This window comes from Dermacentor silvarum, chromosome 2, assembly GCF_013339745.2.
Source record: "Dermacentor silvarum isolate Dsil-2018 chromosome 2, BIME_Dsil_1.4, whole genome shotgun sequence".
NCBI classification, from domain to species: Eukaryota; Metazoa; Arthropoda; class Arachnida; order Ixodida; family Ixodidae; genus Dermacentor; species Dermacentor silvarum.
This window is the reverse complement of record NC_051155.1, coordinates 40,060,762-40,080,784: the sequence shown is the minus strand read 5'-3', so window position 1 is coordinate 40,080,784 and position 20,023 is coordinate 40,060,762. Positions and strand designations below refer to the sequence as shown.

The 20,023-nt window shown below is 48.6% G+C and overlaps 1 protein-coding gene across 1 annotated transcript in view; it reads left to right on the top strand.

Moving 5' to 3' along the window:
• Positions 1-757: 757 nt before the first annotated feature.
• The window catches only part of LOC125942979 (uncharacterized), a 68,026-nt gene continuing 48,760 nt past the window's right edge, over positions 758-20,023 (top strand). The window contains exons 1-2 of the mRNA XM_049661268.1: positions 758-864; positions 4,497-4,666. Coding sequence (XP_049517225.1) covers positions 772-864; positions 4,497-4,666 — 263 coding nt within the window. The 5' untranslated portion in view covers positions 758-771. The remainder of the gene's footprint in view (positions 865-4,496; positions 4,667-20,023) is intronic.

Here is a 20,023-nt window from a genome sequence, read left to right as displayed (position 1 = left end):
CACAGAAGTACAAAATATGCAAAGTATTTCCACCAGAATGCACAAGAACACATCAGAAGTTCGCGTTATTTTGGCAAACAGTAAATTTGAACGCCTCATTTCACGAGTATTTTCTGCAATGTTCCGTGCATCTCTATGAGCGCGAAGAAAGTGCGGGAGATTTCATCGTGCAATAGTATTTTATAATATCTGCTCCAATATAGCACGAAAAGCGCTCTCTTCAATAATAGTACAGATAATCCAGCATACTTGGACCTATATTAATTCGAAGGTTATGATTCGTTTAACCTCTAACACTGAGGTGTATAGTTCGATACCAGTCATATATAGCCTGATTCCCGGTGACGAACAGTATGTGACTGTGCTATCTGTGAGCAGTGACGTAGGAGAACACTGACACCTCACGGGAAATGCGAAAGGCTGCGATAGCTTAGAAAAAAAAATGGCCCGACTTATGACAACATGACGCGTTAAACTCTAACCCTCAGTTTACGTTAGGCGTCGCTACAAAACATCTGTGCAAGTAAACTGCGAACTAAAGAAGAAATATAGGTATAGAACGTTTTTCCGAATGTCATACTTGAATTCAAAGGAAATGAACAATTCTGCGTATTGTTGTAGCATATGCAGAAACTTTTCATAATATTGGTAGTGAACAAAACGAATTCATCGCTTTAGTCACCATTGTCTACGCCAGCGTCTTCAAGCTATATAAAACGGTATGGAATGTGGAGCCGGGCACATTGCAGAGCACTTCTGCTGAAGACGAGAATGTTTAGAGTGGCTTTTTTGATCTTGAGCATTTATGCTCCCTCAGCAGTGATTGCTACTGCTAGCTGTCCAGATAATGATGATGGATGGGCGGTAAGTATTTCTCATTTCGTTATAGAAAAAAATATAAGAAATGGCTGACCCGTAAACGTTAATAATATATGTATATTTTAATTTGCGCTAGAAAGAATTCCTAAAATTACCTTACTTGCGAAGAACACGATATGCAGTTCCCTCCAGGTTATTTTCTGGGAAGCGTATTTTTTCTTTAGCCGTTAGAAAAATACGCATCCTTATGCGTTAACATGTCCATTACGACTAGTGTACACAATGAGCTATTCACTAAAGCGTGTTAGCAAAAATGGAAGCTTGTGTGCGCACCCAAAGCAACACCCTGGTAAGCGTATTTTCGTTCAAGGCTGTAGCTATCCGCATCTGGGCCGCGATTTTCTAGCGATGTCTTATGACTTATTTTGGAATATAGTCTTATCATCCACCGCTCACGGCCGGCTGATCCCGTTGATAACGCGAGCGGACCGTCGCTCTGACCACTGACAAAACGCGATAAGCGCGAAAAGGCATTATTACTTTAAAGTCATCGCTACAAAATAGCGGCCCAGAAAACGAAAGTGGCCTTCAGGGCCGGTATTTTGTAGCGATGTCTTTAATGTCATAATGCCTTTTCGCGCTTTTATCGCGCTTTGTCAGTGGTCAGAGCGATGAACTGCTCGCGTTATCAACGTTGATATCGTGAGCGGACCGTCGCTCTGACCACTGACAAAGCGCGATAAGCGCGAAAAGGCATTATTACTTTAAAGGCATCGCTACAAAATAGTCCAGTGTCGCATATGCATGGGCAAGTTACGCACCTTTATTCGAAGCTGCGACATGAAATAACCATTTATGACCCCAAAATATAGCGTTATTTAGGACTGGAGACTAGTACCTGCCCATTAAGTTGTATCAAGCATTTAACATTCAACAGCGCCTATACTTTTTGCGTACCGGAAGCAGTGTGGCAAAAAAGCAATCTGCGCTGTTTCCAGTATACGAGCCAGCGACAACAAGCGCGTGTACAGCGCGCTTGAGTGCGCCCCAGCGTCATAACAGTGAAACCAGCGTCTCGTCCAGTGTAACCCTGTGCTTATCCACCGATCTCATCGGTGTCCCAGTGACTTCCAGCGAGCGCCAGCGAGATTAAGCGTCCCCAGTGCGATTCAGTGTAAAAAAAACGCGCTGGTTTCACCCTGGAAGTCGCTGGTTTTTGCAATAGCGGGTATATGACTCATTCCTACCTTTTCTATTTCACGGAACTTCCGCCGGCACGCTTTAGCTGACAGCTTATACTTTCTCAGCAAACTAGATTTTACCTTATCATAATCCTCAGTTTGCTCTCTGGTTAAGCGAGCGATTACGTCCGTTGCCTCGTCCGGTAACAGTGTGAGCAGGCGTTGTGGCCACGACTCGCGAGACAACCTTTGCTTCTCGCACGTCCGCTCGAAGTTCACGAAGAAAAACCGATGTCCTCTCCGAGCTTATAAGTTCGCATTAGCTCTGTCATCTTCAATGATAAGCACTCTCCTGCACTGTTTCCATCGCTCCTCTGCTGTGCTACTCGAGGTCGTTCCACGTCAATCTAGAGTCGCTTCAATTATAGTGCTTGTTCCCTCTGTTCCTTACGTTCTTCCCGCTCTTTCAGTTCTTTACGTTCTGCCGCCTGACTTTTTGCAGTCTCACTTTCTCTAATGGTCTCTACGCATTCCGTAAGGTCATCATCATCTGCCTTTAGAGCAAGGATAAGCTCAATCAACTCTGGTATTAGCCGTACGTCATTGACATCCAGGCGCAGCTCCTTCGCTAGCTGGAACAACTCCGGTTTCCGCAACGACTTCAAATTCATGGCTGTTTTCAATGATGCCCTCTCTACTGTACACAACTATCTTGCCGCAACCTAACTAGGCGACAATAATAGCTTGAATTACTCATTCTGTTTTAACACTTCAACAAAACCTGGCAAAACTAAGCAAAGAAAGTACCACACTCACCACCTTGCAGCCAAGAATCCGGCGTAGACCATCGCAAATGCTGCGTTCAGTTGAGACTTGGTAGACCAGGCTCGTAGATCTATATCTCCCCGCTTGTCATCCAGTTGCACAGCGGGTCGGGATTGGATGGATCTCACCGCTGCCATACAGTTGTTGCGGGCCGGGGTTTGGTGAACCTTCAACAGCGTCTGCTTGGATCTAGAACCAGGTTGACCATCGGAGAGGGTCCGGCAGGGAAGACGCGGCTACGTGAAAACAAATAACACCAGTTTAATGGTTACGGGTAAGGGGTGTGCTATAAAGAAAACATACAAGAAACATTCAGCGTGCATGTACCTACACGCTAGGGCAAATCAAAAGTGCTCTCCACGTGGTTGCTTGCTGGTTTTCTTATACCCTCCACCATCCGGGAACTTTCCCCCTCTCCAGCCCTCACTACAGCACAGGCAAAATTGAGGAAGTAGTGAGGTTGGGTGACCGTAGCTGGGTCAACCTCCCCAACGGTGGTGAGATGGTCGCAACGCGGCACGGCAGGTTTCGTCTCTGACGTATCTCTGACCCTCGCCACGGACACGTCTGATCATGTAGACGAGCGAAATCGTTAGGCACACCATTTCCCATGCGTTTGCACGTCGTGCGGGCATGTAGCCGCTCAAGTGAATTGCAACAATACTTAGACAACTCCCTGAGGAGTTACTGTGTGAATTTTTAATCTGTGTTCCCTGAGCATACCAGCCTGATTAACTAGCCATTAGACCATCGACTAGTCCTTGACCCAAATTGGCATGAAAGAGGTTAGCCGAGGGAAATATACCGCAAAGTGGGTGAAGTTGTTAAAGTATACTAATAGCATTAAAATCGCCGAGACACTTCTCAGATGCGATATTACCATGCGAAGCATCTATAGAATACGGCACTACGGGGGACATCAATGTTTGGCACACTGACGCTTGCACTTGACTTGTTTGCATAGTTGGAAAGAAAACTAATTTCAGGAGAATAGATTTCTATTGACAAAGAAGTTAGGCTGTACGGACTACAGAAGATTTCATTGTTCATATTGAACTGTTGTATGATATCGCCAACGACACCACGCCATGCCAGTCTACTATCCACTTAAAGCTAACACGCCAAAGGTGGTCCGACTGTCTACGATAAATATGTTTCACCTATGGAAATGTCGCCCAGCCTGTCTAGGGCACATTACCTGGTTCATCCAATTAACGCACTGTCTGCTTCTATCTGTGGGCTTCCGCTTGACTGGATTTTATTAGAAGGGCAACGGTAAGAGCTAAAGTAACAGAAACAGATAAATTAACTCGAGCATATGAAGGGATGTGCGTTCAGGGCACTAGTGTTTGAGTTGTCATTAGATCCACTTCTAAAAGGTAGCACCATCCGAAACAATTACAGCATTTCGACTGACAGGTCAGGATACTATGAAAACTAGAGCTTACGTGAACGATGTTCAATTATCGTTTCGGTTTTTGTAGCTGGGATGCTTTCTGGAAACCCTCAACGGACACAATTCAGGTCAGTTGCAAATGCATATGTAGAGTATTGCAATTCCAAACAACAGAAAGCATGTATGTTGGAATATAACAAATATAAACATTTCATGCTATTGTTCGGGAGAACATGTGTGTTAATTTGGTGCAAAAATAATTGCATTCTTTGCAGTTTATGAGCAGTACTACATCTCCATCATACTTGCGTGAAAGAAACTTTAATACCGATCCTCAAGGACGTGACCTTACCCAATGTGTTTCTTTTGAAACCACACGTGTGGATGATAGCAAAAGTGAAATCGAACAGGACATCTCCTACTATAACGTGTCGAGTCGACAATGGTAAGTTAATATAAAAGATTACAGTTTTTTCTGATGAGGTTCTCGAAATGATGTGTGAATTAGCATGCGCACTAGGTATCCATGTCGTCTTGCTGTAGTGACAAAAGCTGGTAGTAATTTTACGTTGTTGTCGACAAATTAGGCAAGGAAAACCCTATGAATTCTGATGTCCTTCTTGCTAATACAAAATGAATGTAAATAAAAAGCTAAAGGAAACTTACGATCATATTGTAATAACTGGTTTCAATTAATTATAATTAAACATTTTATTATGGGGTTTTATGTGGAAAAACCACGATCTGATTATGAGGCACGCCGTAGTGGGGGACTCCGGGAATTTGGACCACCTGGGGTTCTTAACGTAAGCACACGGGTGTTTTCGCGCTTCGCCGCCATCGAAATGCGGCTGCCGGGGCCGGGATTCGATCCCGCGACGTCGTGCTAAGCAGCCCAAACCATAGCCACTGAGCAACCACGACGGGAAAATAATTATAATTGATCAAAGGAAAAACCCAAAGCGCTAGCATATGAAAAAGTGTCTTTCTGTAACATAAAATGTGCGAGAAACGGCTGGCGTCACTTGTTGGGAACTGAACATCCTCGCCCAGATAAATAATCATAAGAGAAGCAACGCTTTGTGTATGTAGCGGTTCCAGGATATATGGATTTGATGATGAAGCGGCAGGTAGAAGTCGCAAAGCATAAATCTGCAAATATTGGTAATGGGACAGTTATCAGCATGTGAAAGGGACATATGACGAAAGCAGTATGAGCTTCGAATGGGCCTAATATTAACGTATAATAAGTAATACACACTTGAAGAAAACGATCAGAAAAAAAATTAGGGGCAGCTTCACACTAGTGGTGCAAAGACTGGGCAAACAGCGAAGCTGGTAACCCCACCTAGCTTTATCTAGGTTCGGCCAAGTTTTTGCGAGGTTATGTTCCGAGACTTGGCCACGTTTTGCGCAAGATCACCCAGGAATCATCGGTAGCCCAAGGAGCAACGAACATTAGGTCATTAAAGTATCCGGACGCTTCTGGACGTTCAAACGCTTTTGCTCGGGTTCGCGGGCTCGTAACTCCATATCTCCGGCGAAACGCCGACGTTTCGCTACCGCGTCGGCGGCGCGATACTCGGGATCGGACCGAAGTCGTCTCACTCGCTCTCGAGTAGCGGCGCGGCGGCCTTCGCGCCGCGCTTCCTCTTCATATGGAGTGACACACTTCGCGGCGATGTGCTCAGCGGGGAGATGGCGGGGCTTTTGTGTCATCGCGGCGGCGACGCGGAGCTATATATCCCGTGAGTCGGCGCAGTGACGTCACGGCTTAGCTCCACCTCTGCGCAGCCGCGGCGATCACTCCGCACGACGCGGTGACGTCATGGCTCGGCAAAGCTATGGCCAGAGTCCTTCAATGAAGGACTCTGCTATGGCGAAGCGATGCGGCGTGCGCGATGGCGTAACGGCTAACGCAGCTGTAGCGAGGCTCTGCGCGGTCGCCGCAGCTGGAGCGAAGCGTTGCTAGGCTACGCATGGTGACGTCATTGCCAGGGGGAGGTTTTGCAGCGTACACTCGACGCACCATCCTTGAGCTTACACAGCTTCGCTAGTTCACAGTGGTACGTGTCATTGCGCTTGGGCCCTTTCTGCGCTCTCTGTAGGATCGGCCGCACTTCGGGCCTACACCACCGGACTTCCTCCAGCTTAAACAGCTTCACTGTTAAAATTGTAAATAGATGTGAAGACAATCAACGGAGTCTTCAATCGTAGATTACTAATAAAAAGAAGCTTATAGAAGACATCGAAAACAAGTTGTATAGAATCAAATATTAAAAATAAAAAAGTTCGAGTCTCCAAATCAGAAGTGTGTACTAAAATTATACGTGCTATGGTATCAGAGGGCGCGCTTGTAATGTAATAAAAGCTACCTCCCAAACAGGAAACAATATGTAGTGTCGAACCCATTTGCATCTTGCACACATATAATGGAGAGGGCAGTGCTTCAAGGGTCCATATTAGTGCCAATGCTATTTTCTATACTGTACATTAATGACATATGTAAAATTACTTGCACGTAAAAAAGTTATCCTATACGGCAATGGCACGAATGTTTTTTTTTTCACAGGGTCTAACCTAAGTTTATTGGCTGCAGCAGTAAACAATTGGGTCTCTGAGCAATCGAAATTATTACGCAAAAGCAATAGAAATTGTGAGATTACTATACTCGGCGACAGCTTTAAATTTCTTGACATTGGAGCGAAGGCTACGGAGGCGGGGCCTCCGCACATTTGTGTTACTACGCAAGTAGTCTGGCAGCTTGCAGCCGATTTCAGTTCCAGTTTCGGTTTTCGCTAGCACGCAGGGCTAGTGTGTTTAGCAAAACATATTCGTCGACAGCTCGGGCTGACGGCACCTTACTCCAGCATAGACATTGCAGATAACCTGCTTGGTTTGTTTGGAGACCCAGTTCTTATCACATTTAGAGTATAGCCTCCTCGGAGAACGAAAAGGAGAGTTTGCGGCCACACACGGTACCGCCGGCACCGGGGACGCCATGTTTACTGCGAGAGCCACCAGCAGGCGGTGCCGAAAACGTGGTGCCGTCCAAGAAATAAAAAAGAAAAAAAAATTAAGGCGCACGCTAACTTTTCTTCCATGAACAGCCCATACTTGTTCTATATTGTCACGCGCTAAGGCAAGCGCAAGCAACAGTACCAGCAGCCAGACACGAAGAATGCCAGACACGAAGGAAGACGGTTCTCCAGCTGGCGCGGGATCTTCGACTTCGTCGTCTTCTCCGTTCTTGCTGGGCACCCAATGATGATTGTTGGCTGGCTCAAAACACCAGGTGGCATTATTCCCCTCCCAATGAAGCATCGACTCGATGCTCAAACAGAAGACGTACATGAAAAGTACACAAATGAGGTAAGACGCACAAAAAAAATGTAAACGTGCTAGCCCAGATACGGACATGCACACTAGGCAAAAAATGCGTTCTGTGGTCGGGAAAAACAATTCGCTTCTTAGTTCTTCGGAGGACGATGCGACTACAGCAAAAAGTTTGTTCAACAGTACGCTATGTGAACATCACCGTGTAAAATACGGCTTGAGGCGGACGACATGTACAATCTCTGCACGGGGTAATCGGCGCTTGGACGATGGCAGGTCTCCGTCAGGAATCACTTCATAGTTCACGTCGCTAACACGCCGTAGCACTGTGTACGGTCCGAAGTACTTGCTCAGGAGTTTCTCGCTGAAGCCTCGCCGTCAAATGGGGGTCCAAATCCAAACTTGGTCGCCGGGCTCATAGGTAACTTGTCGATGGTGGAGATTGTACCTTATTGCATCTGTAGACTGCTGCTGTCTTATGTGCACACGGGCCAGTTGACGTGCTTCCTCAGCGCGCTGAATGTACTCCTCGACGTCAGGAGCTAACTGGTCGAGCTCATCGATGTCGTCATACGGAATCATGGCGTCGAGCATAGTTTGGACATCTCGACCATAAACGAGACGAAACGGCGTGAATCGTGTAGTTTCCTGCGTGGCAGTGTTGTACGCAAACGTTACGTACGGCAGGATTTCGTCCCACGTTTTGTGTTGCACATCCACGTACATAGATATCATGTCTGCCAGTGTTTTGTTTAGTCTTTCTGTCAAGCCGTTAGTCTGAGGGTGATATGCAGTGGCCTTTCGATGACTCGTATAACTCAACTTGAAGATGTCGTCCAGGAGCTTCGCCGTAAATGCGGTCCCTCGGTCAGTGATGATGAATGACGGTGCGCCATGCCGAAGCACAATGTGATGCATAAAAAACTGGGCAACCTCAGATGCTGTCCCGCGTGGTAGTGCCTTCGTCTCAGCGTAACGCGTCAAGTAATCAGTTGCGACAATGATCCACTTATTGCCGGAGGAAGACAAGGGAAAAGGGCCAAGAAGGTCCATTCCAACTTGATCAAACGGCATACGCGGAGGGTCGATGGGTTGTAGAAGGCCTGCAGGCTTGAAGGGGGGTGACTTGCGGCGCTGGCATTCACGACATCCTTTCACGTAGCGTTTGACGCAAGCAGTCAGTCTAGGCCAGTAGTACAGCTTTCGTACCCTGTCCAGAGTCCTTGAGTAGCCCAAGTGACCAGATGTCGGCTCGTCATGGCAGGCTAATAGAATGTCGTCGCGAAGGGCTTGAGGCACTACTAGAAGATGTGGTTTGTCGCCGGCACCTGTGTTTCTTTTGTATAAGATGCCCTCTCGTAGGCAAAACGACGACAACCGTCGCGAAATCGAGCGAGGAATGGACGCGATGCCGCCTTCTAAGTGATAGATGATGGGCCTTAACTCAGTGTCCGATCGCTGTTTAGCGAGCAGATCCGGCCCGCTGAGGGCTCCCAGGAAGGCGCTGTCATCTTCCTCGTTAGGATTCTCAGATTCAACAGGTGCTCGTGATAGCGTGTCAGCATCTTCATGTTTTCTGCCTGACTTGTATACGATGGTGATGTTAAATTCCTGGAGTCGTAGACTCCAACGCGCTAATCGTCCAGAAGGGTCTCGAAGGTTGGCCAACCAGCATAAAGCGTGATGATCAGTCACAACTTTAAATGGCCGCCCGTAGAGATACGGCCTAAACTTTGTAGTAGCCCAAATGACCGCGAGGCACTCCTTCTCTGTGGTGGAATAATTGGACTCGGCGCGTGACAGAGTGCGGCTCGCGTAGGCTATAACTCGTTCAGTCCCGTCTTGCCTTTGCACCAGGATAGCTCCGAGACCGATATTGCTGGCGTCAGTGCGTACTTCTGTGTCGGCGTCCTCATCGAAATGACCAAGCACGGGAGGAGAAGACAATCGACGTTGTAGCTCCGCAAAGGCGGTCTGTTGTTCATCAGTCCAGAGGAATGGCACGTCGTCACGCGTAAGGCAAAATAGCGGCTCTGCAATCTTCGAAAAATTTTCAATGAAGCGTCGATAATATGCGCACAAGCCCAAAATCGTCTGACACTTTTCTTGTCTGTTGGAGCTGGAAAAGCAGCTACGGCAGCAGTCTTCTCGGGATCGGGCCGAACACCTGCCGCGCTCACGACGTGTCCGAGAAACTTCAGTTCCTCGTAACCAAAATGGCATTTCTCTGGCTTGAGGGTAAGGTCAGCCGATCGAATGGCTTCGAGTACATTCCGAAGGCGTCGAAGGTGCTCGTCAAAAGATTCCGAAAAGACAACGACATCATCGAGATAGACGAGGCAGCTTTTCCATTTGAGGTCAGCGAGAACGGTATCCATCATTCGCTGGAATGTGGCTGGAGCGGAACAGAGGCCGAAAGGGAGTACTCGAAATTCGTAAAGGCCGTCCGGAGTAACAAAGGCAGTTTTTTCGCGGTCCCGCTCATCTACTTCGATTTGCCAGTAGCCACTTTTCAGATCGATAGAGGAGAAATACTTTGCACGCCTCAGCCTGTCCAGAGAATCGTCGACACGAGGCAACGGGTACACGTCTTTCTTTGTGACGTTGTTTAGCTTCCGGTAGTCAACACAAAACCGAAGCGTGCCATCTTTCTTTTTAACAAGCACGACTGGCGATGACCAGGGGCTGCATGAAGGCTGTATTACGCCGTCTTGAAGCATTTCCTTCACCTGCGTTTGAATGGCATGTCGTTCGGTTTGGGAGACACGATAAGGCTGTTGCCGTATGGGGTGCGCGTCGTCATAGGTGATGATACGGTGTTTCGTAATCGCCGTTTGACGTATCTTCGACGACCGTGCAAAGCAAGAGTGAAACTCGAGTAACAGCTCGCGCAAGGGTTGTTTGTTGTCTTCAGGAAGCGTTGGACTAATGTCGACATTGCGTAAAGGTGCTTCAGCAGTGTCTATTGCCTCGGAAACAAAACATTCAGTGACATCGGCGATTGGGTCGGCGTAGGCGATGACAGTACCGGGAAAAATGGTGGCGGTGTTCGTAGCTGAAGTTCGTGACAAGAACGTCAGAGTGGCCATCATGAAGATCAATTAGGCTTCTTGCTACGCAAACACCTTGAGAAAGCAAAAGCGAGTGATTGCTTTCTGCGACCGCTTCACCGTGTAAGAGCCTGTCACATGCCACTTGAACCACGACACTTGCACGCGGTGGTAACGTGACAGCGTCGTCGGTAACACGAAGAGGTGCTCGAGGGTGGATGGTGTTGGTCGTCGCTGCGGCGCTCTTTGTCGAGAAAGTGACGAGGCGTTGGCGAATGTCGATGATAGCTCCGTGCTCCCTGAGAAAGTCCATGCCGATGATTAGGTCTCGAGAACACTGAGGGAGAATGCTCAAGCTGGCAACAAATGTAGAGCCGCGAATCTCTATTCGTGCCGTGCACATGCCGAGTGGTGTGACAATGTGCCCGCCAGCTGTACGAACTGGCGTTCGATTCCAAGGCGTCGTCACTTTCTTTAGAAGGGTGGCCAGGTTTTCGCTGATTATTGAATAATCCGCTCCAGTGTCCACTAAAGCAGTCAATTCACGACCGTCGAGCAATACAGGAATGTCCAAGGAAATTTTTCTTCCGTAATCAGCAGGTACTGTCGTCGTCGATGTATCGTCGATCCGCGTACGCGTCAGCAGGGGTCCTTGAGCACGTCCAGACTGAGCGGCCTCGCCCCCGAAGGCCGCTGTGGTTAGTTTTCCCGGCGCGGGCTGGGCGACCGACCCTGCACCACGCTCGAATATGTACGGCGAGTCGGAGAAAACCGCCGCGGCGAAGGGGAGCGTGACAGGTGTCGAGCTGATGAGGATCCGCGCTGCTGGGCAACGTATTCTTCAATTGCAGGGGGACGCTGGCCGAACCTAGGTCGCGGCGAGTTTGTTGGGAATCCGCGTAGTCCGAGCTCTCGATATGAGCACTGTCGGTAGACATGCCCAGCTTCGCCGCAGTGAAAGCAAAGGGGACGGCGATCAGGTGCCCGCCACACGTCTGATTTTCTTGGGGCCTCCTGTCGGTTGTCGTGGTAATACGAGGCCGCTTGGTCGGGCTGTAGTATGGCCGGGGACGCGGTGCGAAACGGGGAGGAAGGTGGTGCAGGTTGCCGCAAAGCTTGCGAATATGACATACGGGGGCTGTTAGTTCTTACCGGTTGAGCTTCCGTGTTGAAGGGTGGTTCTCTTAGCGCATGCTGGACTTCGTCACGGACAACGCTGGACAAAGAGCTGAGCGTCGGCTGTGAAGGTACCGACAGTTTCTGGAGTTCTTCGCGGATGACGGAACGGATGAGCTCTCGGAAGAAATCGACGTGGCCCCCGAGAGCTCCGAAGAAGTCCGTAGGTGAGGCAGCGTTCACTTGGCGTTCGTATGATGTTGCCCGCTGCCGAAGAGTCTGTACCATGATGACGGCCTCGGAAAGAAATTCTGACACAGTCTTGGGAGGACTGCGTACGAGACCACCGAACAGCTGCTCTTTCACTCCGCGCATCAGGTACCGCACCTTCTTTTCTTCTGACATGCTGGGGTCGGCTCGTCGAAAGAGACGCGTCATGTCCTCGACATACATTGCGACACCTTCGTTCGGCATTTGAATACGGGACTGGAGATCACGCTCAGCTCGTTCTCGGCGATCAGGGCTCGCATAGGTCTCAAAAAGACGGCGTTTGAATTCTTCCCATGAAGTTAGGGTATCTGCACGGTTCTCATACCAAACACGTGCGCCATCGTTAAGGCTGAAATATCCGTTTTTCAGTTTGTCTACATCGCCCCACTTGTTGAACGCGGCAACACGTTCATAGTGCACCAGCCAATCTTCAACATCATCATGCATGGCACCGTGGAAGGGATTCGGTGTTCGCGGATTGAGTAGCGTACAATGAATCGGCGTAGTACCTTCCATACCGGTTGGGGTGGTCGGAGCTGCCATTGTCTCTGGGAGAAGTCCAAACTCAGGGGCTTGTCCACGGATCCTTCTGCTGGCGCGGTGTACAGGCGTAACCACCGGTACGGGACTGGAGCTCCTGCTGCTCGGAGGGGTTTGGTGCATAGATTAGATTACCCAGCACCTCCACCAGTTTGTCACGCGCTAAGGCAAGCGCAAGCAACAGTACCAGCAGCCAGACACGAAGAATGCCAGACACGAACGAAGACGGTTCTCCAGCTGGCGCGGGATCTTCGACTTCGTCGTCTTCTCCGTTCTTGCTGGGCACCCAATGATGATTGTTGGCTGGCTCAAAACACCAGGTGGCAATATTTATAATTAAGAAAGTTTCATTTATTCGGGCCAAGTAACTTTTAGAATCAGAAAGTAAAACAGGTAGTATTTCCTGGCGCGCGCGCATGCAGGCGGTTCGGCTCTGTAGCTTCCACAGTGCTGTCAAGAAAAGCGGTCGCCGAGTATAGTGCGTAAGCATGCTTGGCTCCGCTGTGACTTCGCTTTTGCTTACTTTTACTAACTTGGTTTTAGATAATGTGCGTTACACGCATGGTCTTTCCGATTGCAAGGAATGCATAGGCCTAAGTAGACAATCGTCATATTTTCTCGCCGCATCCGGCCCCTTCAAAGCGATCGTACCAATTGAGCCAGAATACGGGGTTCGAGCGCGCCTCGAGGTAGCTGAGCGGCCGAAAGGGTACAACAGCTGCCGCCGCCGCGCGTGAGGTGTTGCGTGAGAGGAGAGTGCATCGCCGCGACGCTATGTCACCCTCGCTGTCGCTCTCGCAAGCCTTTGTTATATGCGCGTTCCCTGTCCGCGCAAGCTCTCGCCAGCGTTTTAACTGCGCCTCGGTAAGGCCAATTGAAAACGCTCCAAGCGTTTCAGCACGGTCGCTTGCCCGCGAAGAATTCATAACTATCATGACGCTCAGCAGCGTTTAACTGGACACTGGGCCAACCCAATATCTCAAGTTGGCCCACGCCCTAATGTAAGTAGGTCCATCCCCAAATTTTAAGCTAGCACAATCCTACATTTCAGTTGAGCCAACCCCAAATTTCAAGTTGGTCCACCACGAAAACCTCCTTTTTCACAATTGAAAGGCGCCCCTCAGGAGAACTACATAGTGCCGGGCAGATTGGTACAGACCAGGCCAAAAGAATCGTCGCCGGACACGGTAATATGTACGAGATTCCCCAATGTGATAAGAAGTTGTTACATCGTGCAGCTGGGACTGAACAGTGGTACGAAGATGCCGGGGAATGACAAGCAGCACCTCAGTTCCACTATGGTGCATGCTGCGCCGATGTAAAATACCGTCCTGAAGTACGAACAAGCGAAGGGAGGGATCGCTTGACCCAGTAGTTAGCTTGACCAGGATACCCCGTAAGTTTGGGTCTCGTAGCTGCTCGGTAGCGAGCTCAGCGAAAGCAAATAGCGAAAATACAGAAGCAGAAGCATTGGTCACAGGAACTTCAGGAGGTTTGACGGGATGGCAGGACAAGCCATCATCATCTTGGTGTAAACGGGCGGACTTGTAAGCAACTGTGTATGAGTATCCTTGTAGGCGTAGCGCTCAGCGCCATAGGCGAGCGGTAGGGTCTTTCAGGGGCGAATGCCAGCAAAGTGCATGGTGGTCTGTGGTGACTTTAAATAGATAAATAGATTTAAATAGATGGTCAGTGGTGACCATATAGATAAGGGCGCAATTTCGCCACTGCTCATACAAGCGCAAGACACTCACGTTCAGTGATGGAATAATTCCGCTCAGCGGGAGAAAGCAGACCGCTGGCGCATGCAATCATGCGGTCATGACCTCGCTGACGTTGGCATAAAATGTCACCGATTCCATCACCACTGGCATCAGTGAGGACTTCTGTTGGAGCACACGGGTCGAAGTGCGCCAGGATGGGTGGAGACGTCAGGTGAGAGATAAGGTTCGAGAAGGCGGTTGCTTGTGCAGGGCCCGAAGAAAATAAAACGTCTGCCTTCAGAAGAGCAGTAAGAGGACGGGCGACTTCGGCAAAATTGTGCAGGAAGCGGCGGAGGTATGAGCAGAGACCCACGAAGCTCTGGACATCTTTAGTAGATGTTGGCACAGGAAAATTCTCTACGGCACGAACTTTGTGCGGGTCTGGGCGCACATCATATGAGTCAACAAGATGACCAAGGATAGTAATTTGTCGGCGGCCAAAGTGGCATTTAGATGAACTAAGTTGAAGGCCACAAGTTGGTAAGGTCAGTAGAGGAATTGTAGTCCGGGTCGTTACTAGCAGCGTCACCCCTCGGAGCTGCACCCGTTAGTTTCCCATAGAGCACCTGTACATGGGGGACGGAGAACGGCGACGAATGCTTGAGTGAGACAGTGGACGTCGTGGTGAGGGTGGACGACTCTGCCGGGTAGATGCGGACGCCTGAGTAGAGTTGTATGGTTTTGTGGAAACTTCCGGTGGTGGACGAGTACCTGGTGAGCGGCGGTAACGTGGGAACGCTGACTGAAAAGGCCGAGAGCGGTACTGGTGTTGCGAAGAAGGATCGTAGCAAAGGCGTAGGTATCCGATCGGTTGGCGGAACAGACTGAATGCCAAGGTTCACCATCTTTCGAATACGACAGACTGCACGAGAGAAATTGTCGGTCAAGAATCGTTAGCATAGGTCTGGAAGCCAACCGGTGCCACGGCTTTGATCTCTCGCCGAACAACACGAACGAGGCTCTCGGACGTTGGCGGCTGATGCGGAGAGTGAAGGTCGTCGTACGTCGGCGTAGCAGCTCTATTTGGAAGACGCGTGAACTGGTGTGCGATGCGACGACTTTTTGCTTCTTCGAAGCGTCGATATTTTTGATGACGTCGGCAATGATGCAAAAACTCTTGTATACTAGAAGATTAAAAGCGTCGTCCGCTATGCCCTTCAATACGTGGTTGACTTTGTCTTCGGACATCGGCTGGTCAACCTTGCGGGAAAGGGTGCGAACATCCTGGATGTACGTCAGATATGATGCGGTCGCTGTCTAAATGCGGGATCCAAGTTCATTTTACGCAGCTCGCTGACGGCCAACAAGCTAGCCGAATAACTCTCGGAGCTTTTTATTGCATTGCTCCCGGCTGGTCAGTTCTCCCTCGAGGTTTCGAAACCAGACGCGCGCCGTGCCTTGCAGGTAGAAAATTATGTTAGCGAGCATAACAGTTTGATCCCACAAGTTTTGGGCGCTGACACGTTCGGTATACATGTGGAGCGCCTCATCGACGTCAAGATTGTCGTTCCCGCCGGAAAACGTGCCTGGGTCGCGGGGCTGGGACAAGATGACTGTCGGCGTGTGGTAGCGGTTGCTCCTGTGTCGGCATGGCGGCTGTCCCTGCACCGGCTTCAGCGGTGGTCAAGTTTTTAGTGGCCAGGCTACGTCCGCTTCGGAGCTCCATCGTGCACAGCAGTACTCCGCACCTCCACCAAATATGTTACGGAGGGAAGAAGCAAGACGGAAAATGTCATTACAATGTGTACACGATTGACAAGGATTGACACAGCCAGCCAGTCGCTGAAGCGTCGTCTTCTTCAGCCCCAAGTTCGTGCTCCTCTTCCTCGATGTTGTGCAGATCAGTGTGACAATATCAACAGTTGAATCGCATTGCATAGGAAATCCATCATAGCTCCTAAAAATATCAGATACAACGAAAGTACTAAGTTAGCAAGTAAGAAACTGAAGCTACTAACGCGAGAAAAATGTTATAAATGAAAGCGTTCGACGTATATGTACGAATGAATTCGTGAAAATCTCCAAACCATTCTGGAGCACTTCGTTTCAACACACAAAACATTTGACTTGTGAGCTCCTGTAATGTCGCGCGTTAGGACCAGCTTATTTCGATTGGGGCACTAATTGCGGGTACGCTACGATTCCTTGGTGGTAAAAATAAATCCGGAGTCCCTGACTACGGCGTGCCTATTAATCAAAGCGGGGTTTCGCCACGTTGAACCCCAGCATTTCATTCATTCCGGACCAGCTTTAGCGTTCGAAGTTCAAAATATAAAATTGCAGACCTGCTTAACCGTATATAGAACTTATGAAATGAAATTGACGAAGTTTTCCTGATTGCATTTAAAGGCTGCTATGAAGAAGAATTACATTGTTTAGGTTGATCATATAGCTTGTAGTTTGCGCTTTACTTCAGTATGAAATCATTCTTTGTTCAAACACTTCAGACTGAAGTGTAAGTTCTTTTTGTTGCTATACGCGTTAGACTATTACGTCATTGTAACTTATGTGTTTCTTCGACTCTACTTGCGTGTTGCCGCTGCTGCGAAGCTCGGAGCATCTTCTACCTGGGTCAGCACCTATACATTTGGTTTCAATCGTGTTGCGCAATGCTCCCTCCTAATTATTTCCTTTCTCGATGATTTCTGGCGCGCTCGTCTTCGTTGAGCGGCCGCAGGTCTTGAATCTTATGGCGAACGCGGCGCGCCGCTCGTTGCTCGCGCAAAAATTACAGCAGCGTGATCTTTTCTAGCACCATCTGCCTCTCGACAGCAGCAGTACGCTGCATTTCATCAGCCATCTCACGGCCTTTCGCCGCTCTGAGCGGCACGCAAGTGTTCTGTCCGCCATACATGAGGGGAAAGGAAGATCGTGTTCAGCAAGTCCTGGGCATGTGGACACCAGTTTGTCATTAGATGGTGGTTTAGTTACTGCACTCTTCTGAACACAGGAGATGCGGCGACAAACAAACCTACCTTGCCTGCGTTTAAAGGTTGGTTCAACTGCCGACCAGCAATAGGCTCCACGCATTATCAACCGCAGAACAAAGGCATCAGAGATGTGACGAGAGAAGGAAAAAGGTCATAAGTGTTTATATAAAAGCAGCTTAGCGACACACATTGCGAGCAATATACATACAGTCCGCCTTTTGCATTGCGCTGTGGCGCCACATTAGCGGGCTCCGCGAGAAACAATATGTACGGAGTCGGGACCCCGCGGGACGCAGAGGCACGCTGCAAGAAGCGAGCTGAAATGGGTTTGTGCATTTGTCAGTCGTTGTAATTTTCGTTTTGTGAGAGTGGCCGCTTGTTGGACACGATGCATAGGCCGGAAATGACTCTGGTGCGACTTACAACTGCAAGTCGTCGAAATATGATGACGGGATTTCGTGCAGCTACGCCTACAAAACCAGTCACCGTGCGATGTGCCTCTGATAGAATACAGAATAGTAGCTTGCTGGGCTAGTTGGTTCATTGCAACTTGTGTAACAGCGCGAAAAATAACAAGAAAGGGACGACGATAGAGAAAGAGAAAAAAGAGTGCTGACTTCCAACTGTTTATTCTACTGACGATGCGGCACGAGGTCGCGGGATCGAATCCCGGCCACGGCGGCCGCATTTCGATGGGGGCGAAATGCGAAAAACACCCGTGTACTTAGATTTAGGTGCACGTTAAAGAACCCCAGGTGGTCCAAATTTCCGGAGTCCCCCACTACGGCGTGCCTCATAATCAGATCGTGGTTTTGGCACGTAAAACCCCATAATTTCATTTTTTTTCATACTGACGATGCTACGCATATGTGCACATACGAAGCGTCAGCAAGAAAGGAAAATCAAGGGGAGAAGGAAAGAAACATCAGTCAGCATGAATGGCACAAGGTGATATCAACATGGACCCAATCACCAACCATCTAAAAACCGCATTTCTTCCTTAGTCAGTGTTAGTGATGGCATGCTCACACGCATTTCTCCCGCATGAGCAATCTTATCCGCCTCAATTATTTCCCTGACGCGCTGATCTTTGTGTCGAAATACAATCCAGCTTTTCTTAAACTTAGGCTTGCATGGCTTGGTACGACGACACGTAGTATTATCACTACATTTACGGCACTGTAATCCAAGCTGGGCCTGATTACCGTCACTTACATTCTTGCTGTGCTCTCTTAGTCTGGTGTTTATGCATCTGCCAGTCTGTCCAATGTATTCGCGTCCGCAAGCCAACGGCACGCGATATACGACACCCTCGTCACAAGAGACAAAACGATCCTGGTGTTGAATCTTGCATGATTTCTTCTCTTTGATATTGCACGTGTTTGTATTCTAGCAAAGGATTGAAAGTGTCAGCGGAGCTGAAAACACAACATAAACGCCTACACGCTTCCCTATCTTCTTTAGATTGTAGAAAGTTTGGTGTATGTATGGAAACAATGGCTATTTTCCTGCGCACGTCCGAAGCTGCCACATCTTTCTTCTCAGATTGCCGAACTGCTCTCATTTTTTGCAACAAGCCCTCAGCCACGGAGACCACCAGGTGGTTCCGGGTATCCCGTGTCAGACAGCCGTCTATTTTGAAGTGCTAGGCATTCTTGGAGCATATGTTCACAAGACTTCGTTAGATCATTAGTAAAGCAGTACTTAACAATGCTACGTTTCACAAGCTTTGAGTGGGCAGATACAGCCGGCAATAAAGCTTTTTTTGCTCTCGGTTCATAACCCCAACATACGTGATCATTAAAAAAACTTTAGTCGTAGCTCTAAAAACCTAATTGAATTCTTCTCAGGCTGTTAATGCGTCAAAAATAAGGGGTTTAAGTGGCGCTTGAAAAATTCACACGTTTCCCAATGTAAAGAAGATTGGGAAACGTGTAGGTGTTGATGTTGTGTTTTCATCTCCACTGAAACTTTTAATCCTTTGCAAGAAAACAAACCCGTGCAATATCAAAGAGAAGAAATCATGCAAGATTCAACACCAGGATCGTTTTGTCTCTTGTGACGAGGGTGTCGTATATCGCGTGCCGTTGGCTTGCGGACGCGAATACATTGGACAGACTGGCAGATGCATAAACACCAGACTAAGAGAGCACAGCAAGAATGTAAGTGATGGTAATCAGGCCCAGTTTGGGTTACAGTGCCGTAAATGTGGTGATAAGACTACGTGTCGTCGTACCAAGCCATGCAAGCTAAGTTTAAGAAAAGCGGGATTGTATTTCGACACAAAGATCAGCGCGTCAGGGAAATAATTGAGGCGGTTAAGATTGCTCGTGCGGGAGAAATGCGTGTGAGCATGCCATCACTAACACTGACTAAGGAAGAAATGCGGTTTTTAGATGGTTAGTGATTGGGTCCATGTTGATATCACCTTGTGCCATTCATGCTGACTGACGTTTCTTTCCTTATCCCCTTGATTTTCCTTTCTTGTTGACGCTTCGTATGTGTACATATGCCTAGCATCGTCAGTAGAATAAACAGTTGTAAGTCAGCGCTCTTTTCACTCTGTCTCTATCGTCGTCCCTTTCTTGTTATTTTTCGCGCTGCTACACAAGTTGATAGAATACATCGCAGCTGTAAAGCGATTGACACAGCGCCTACGCTTGTATTCCTGTTATTCATATTTATTCGTACTGAATATGAGTCCAAACATGCTTCGGAAGTTCAAATGCATGAACGTGAGCACTCGCCAGCCGCCCACGTAAAGTTTAAGCTGGGGTCGATTCCGCTCAGCGGAGGT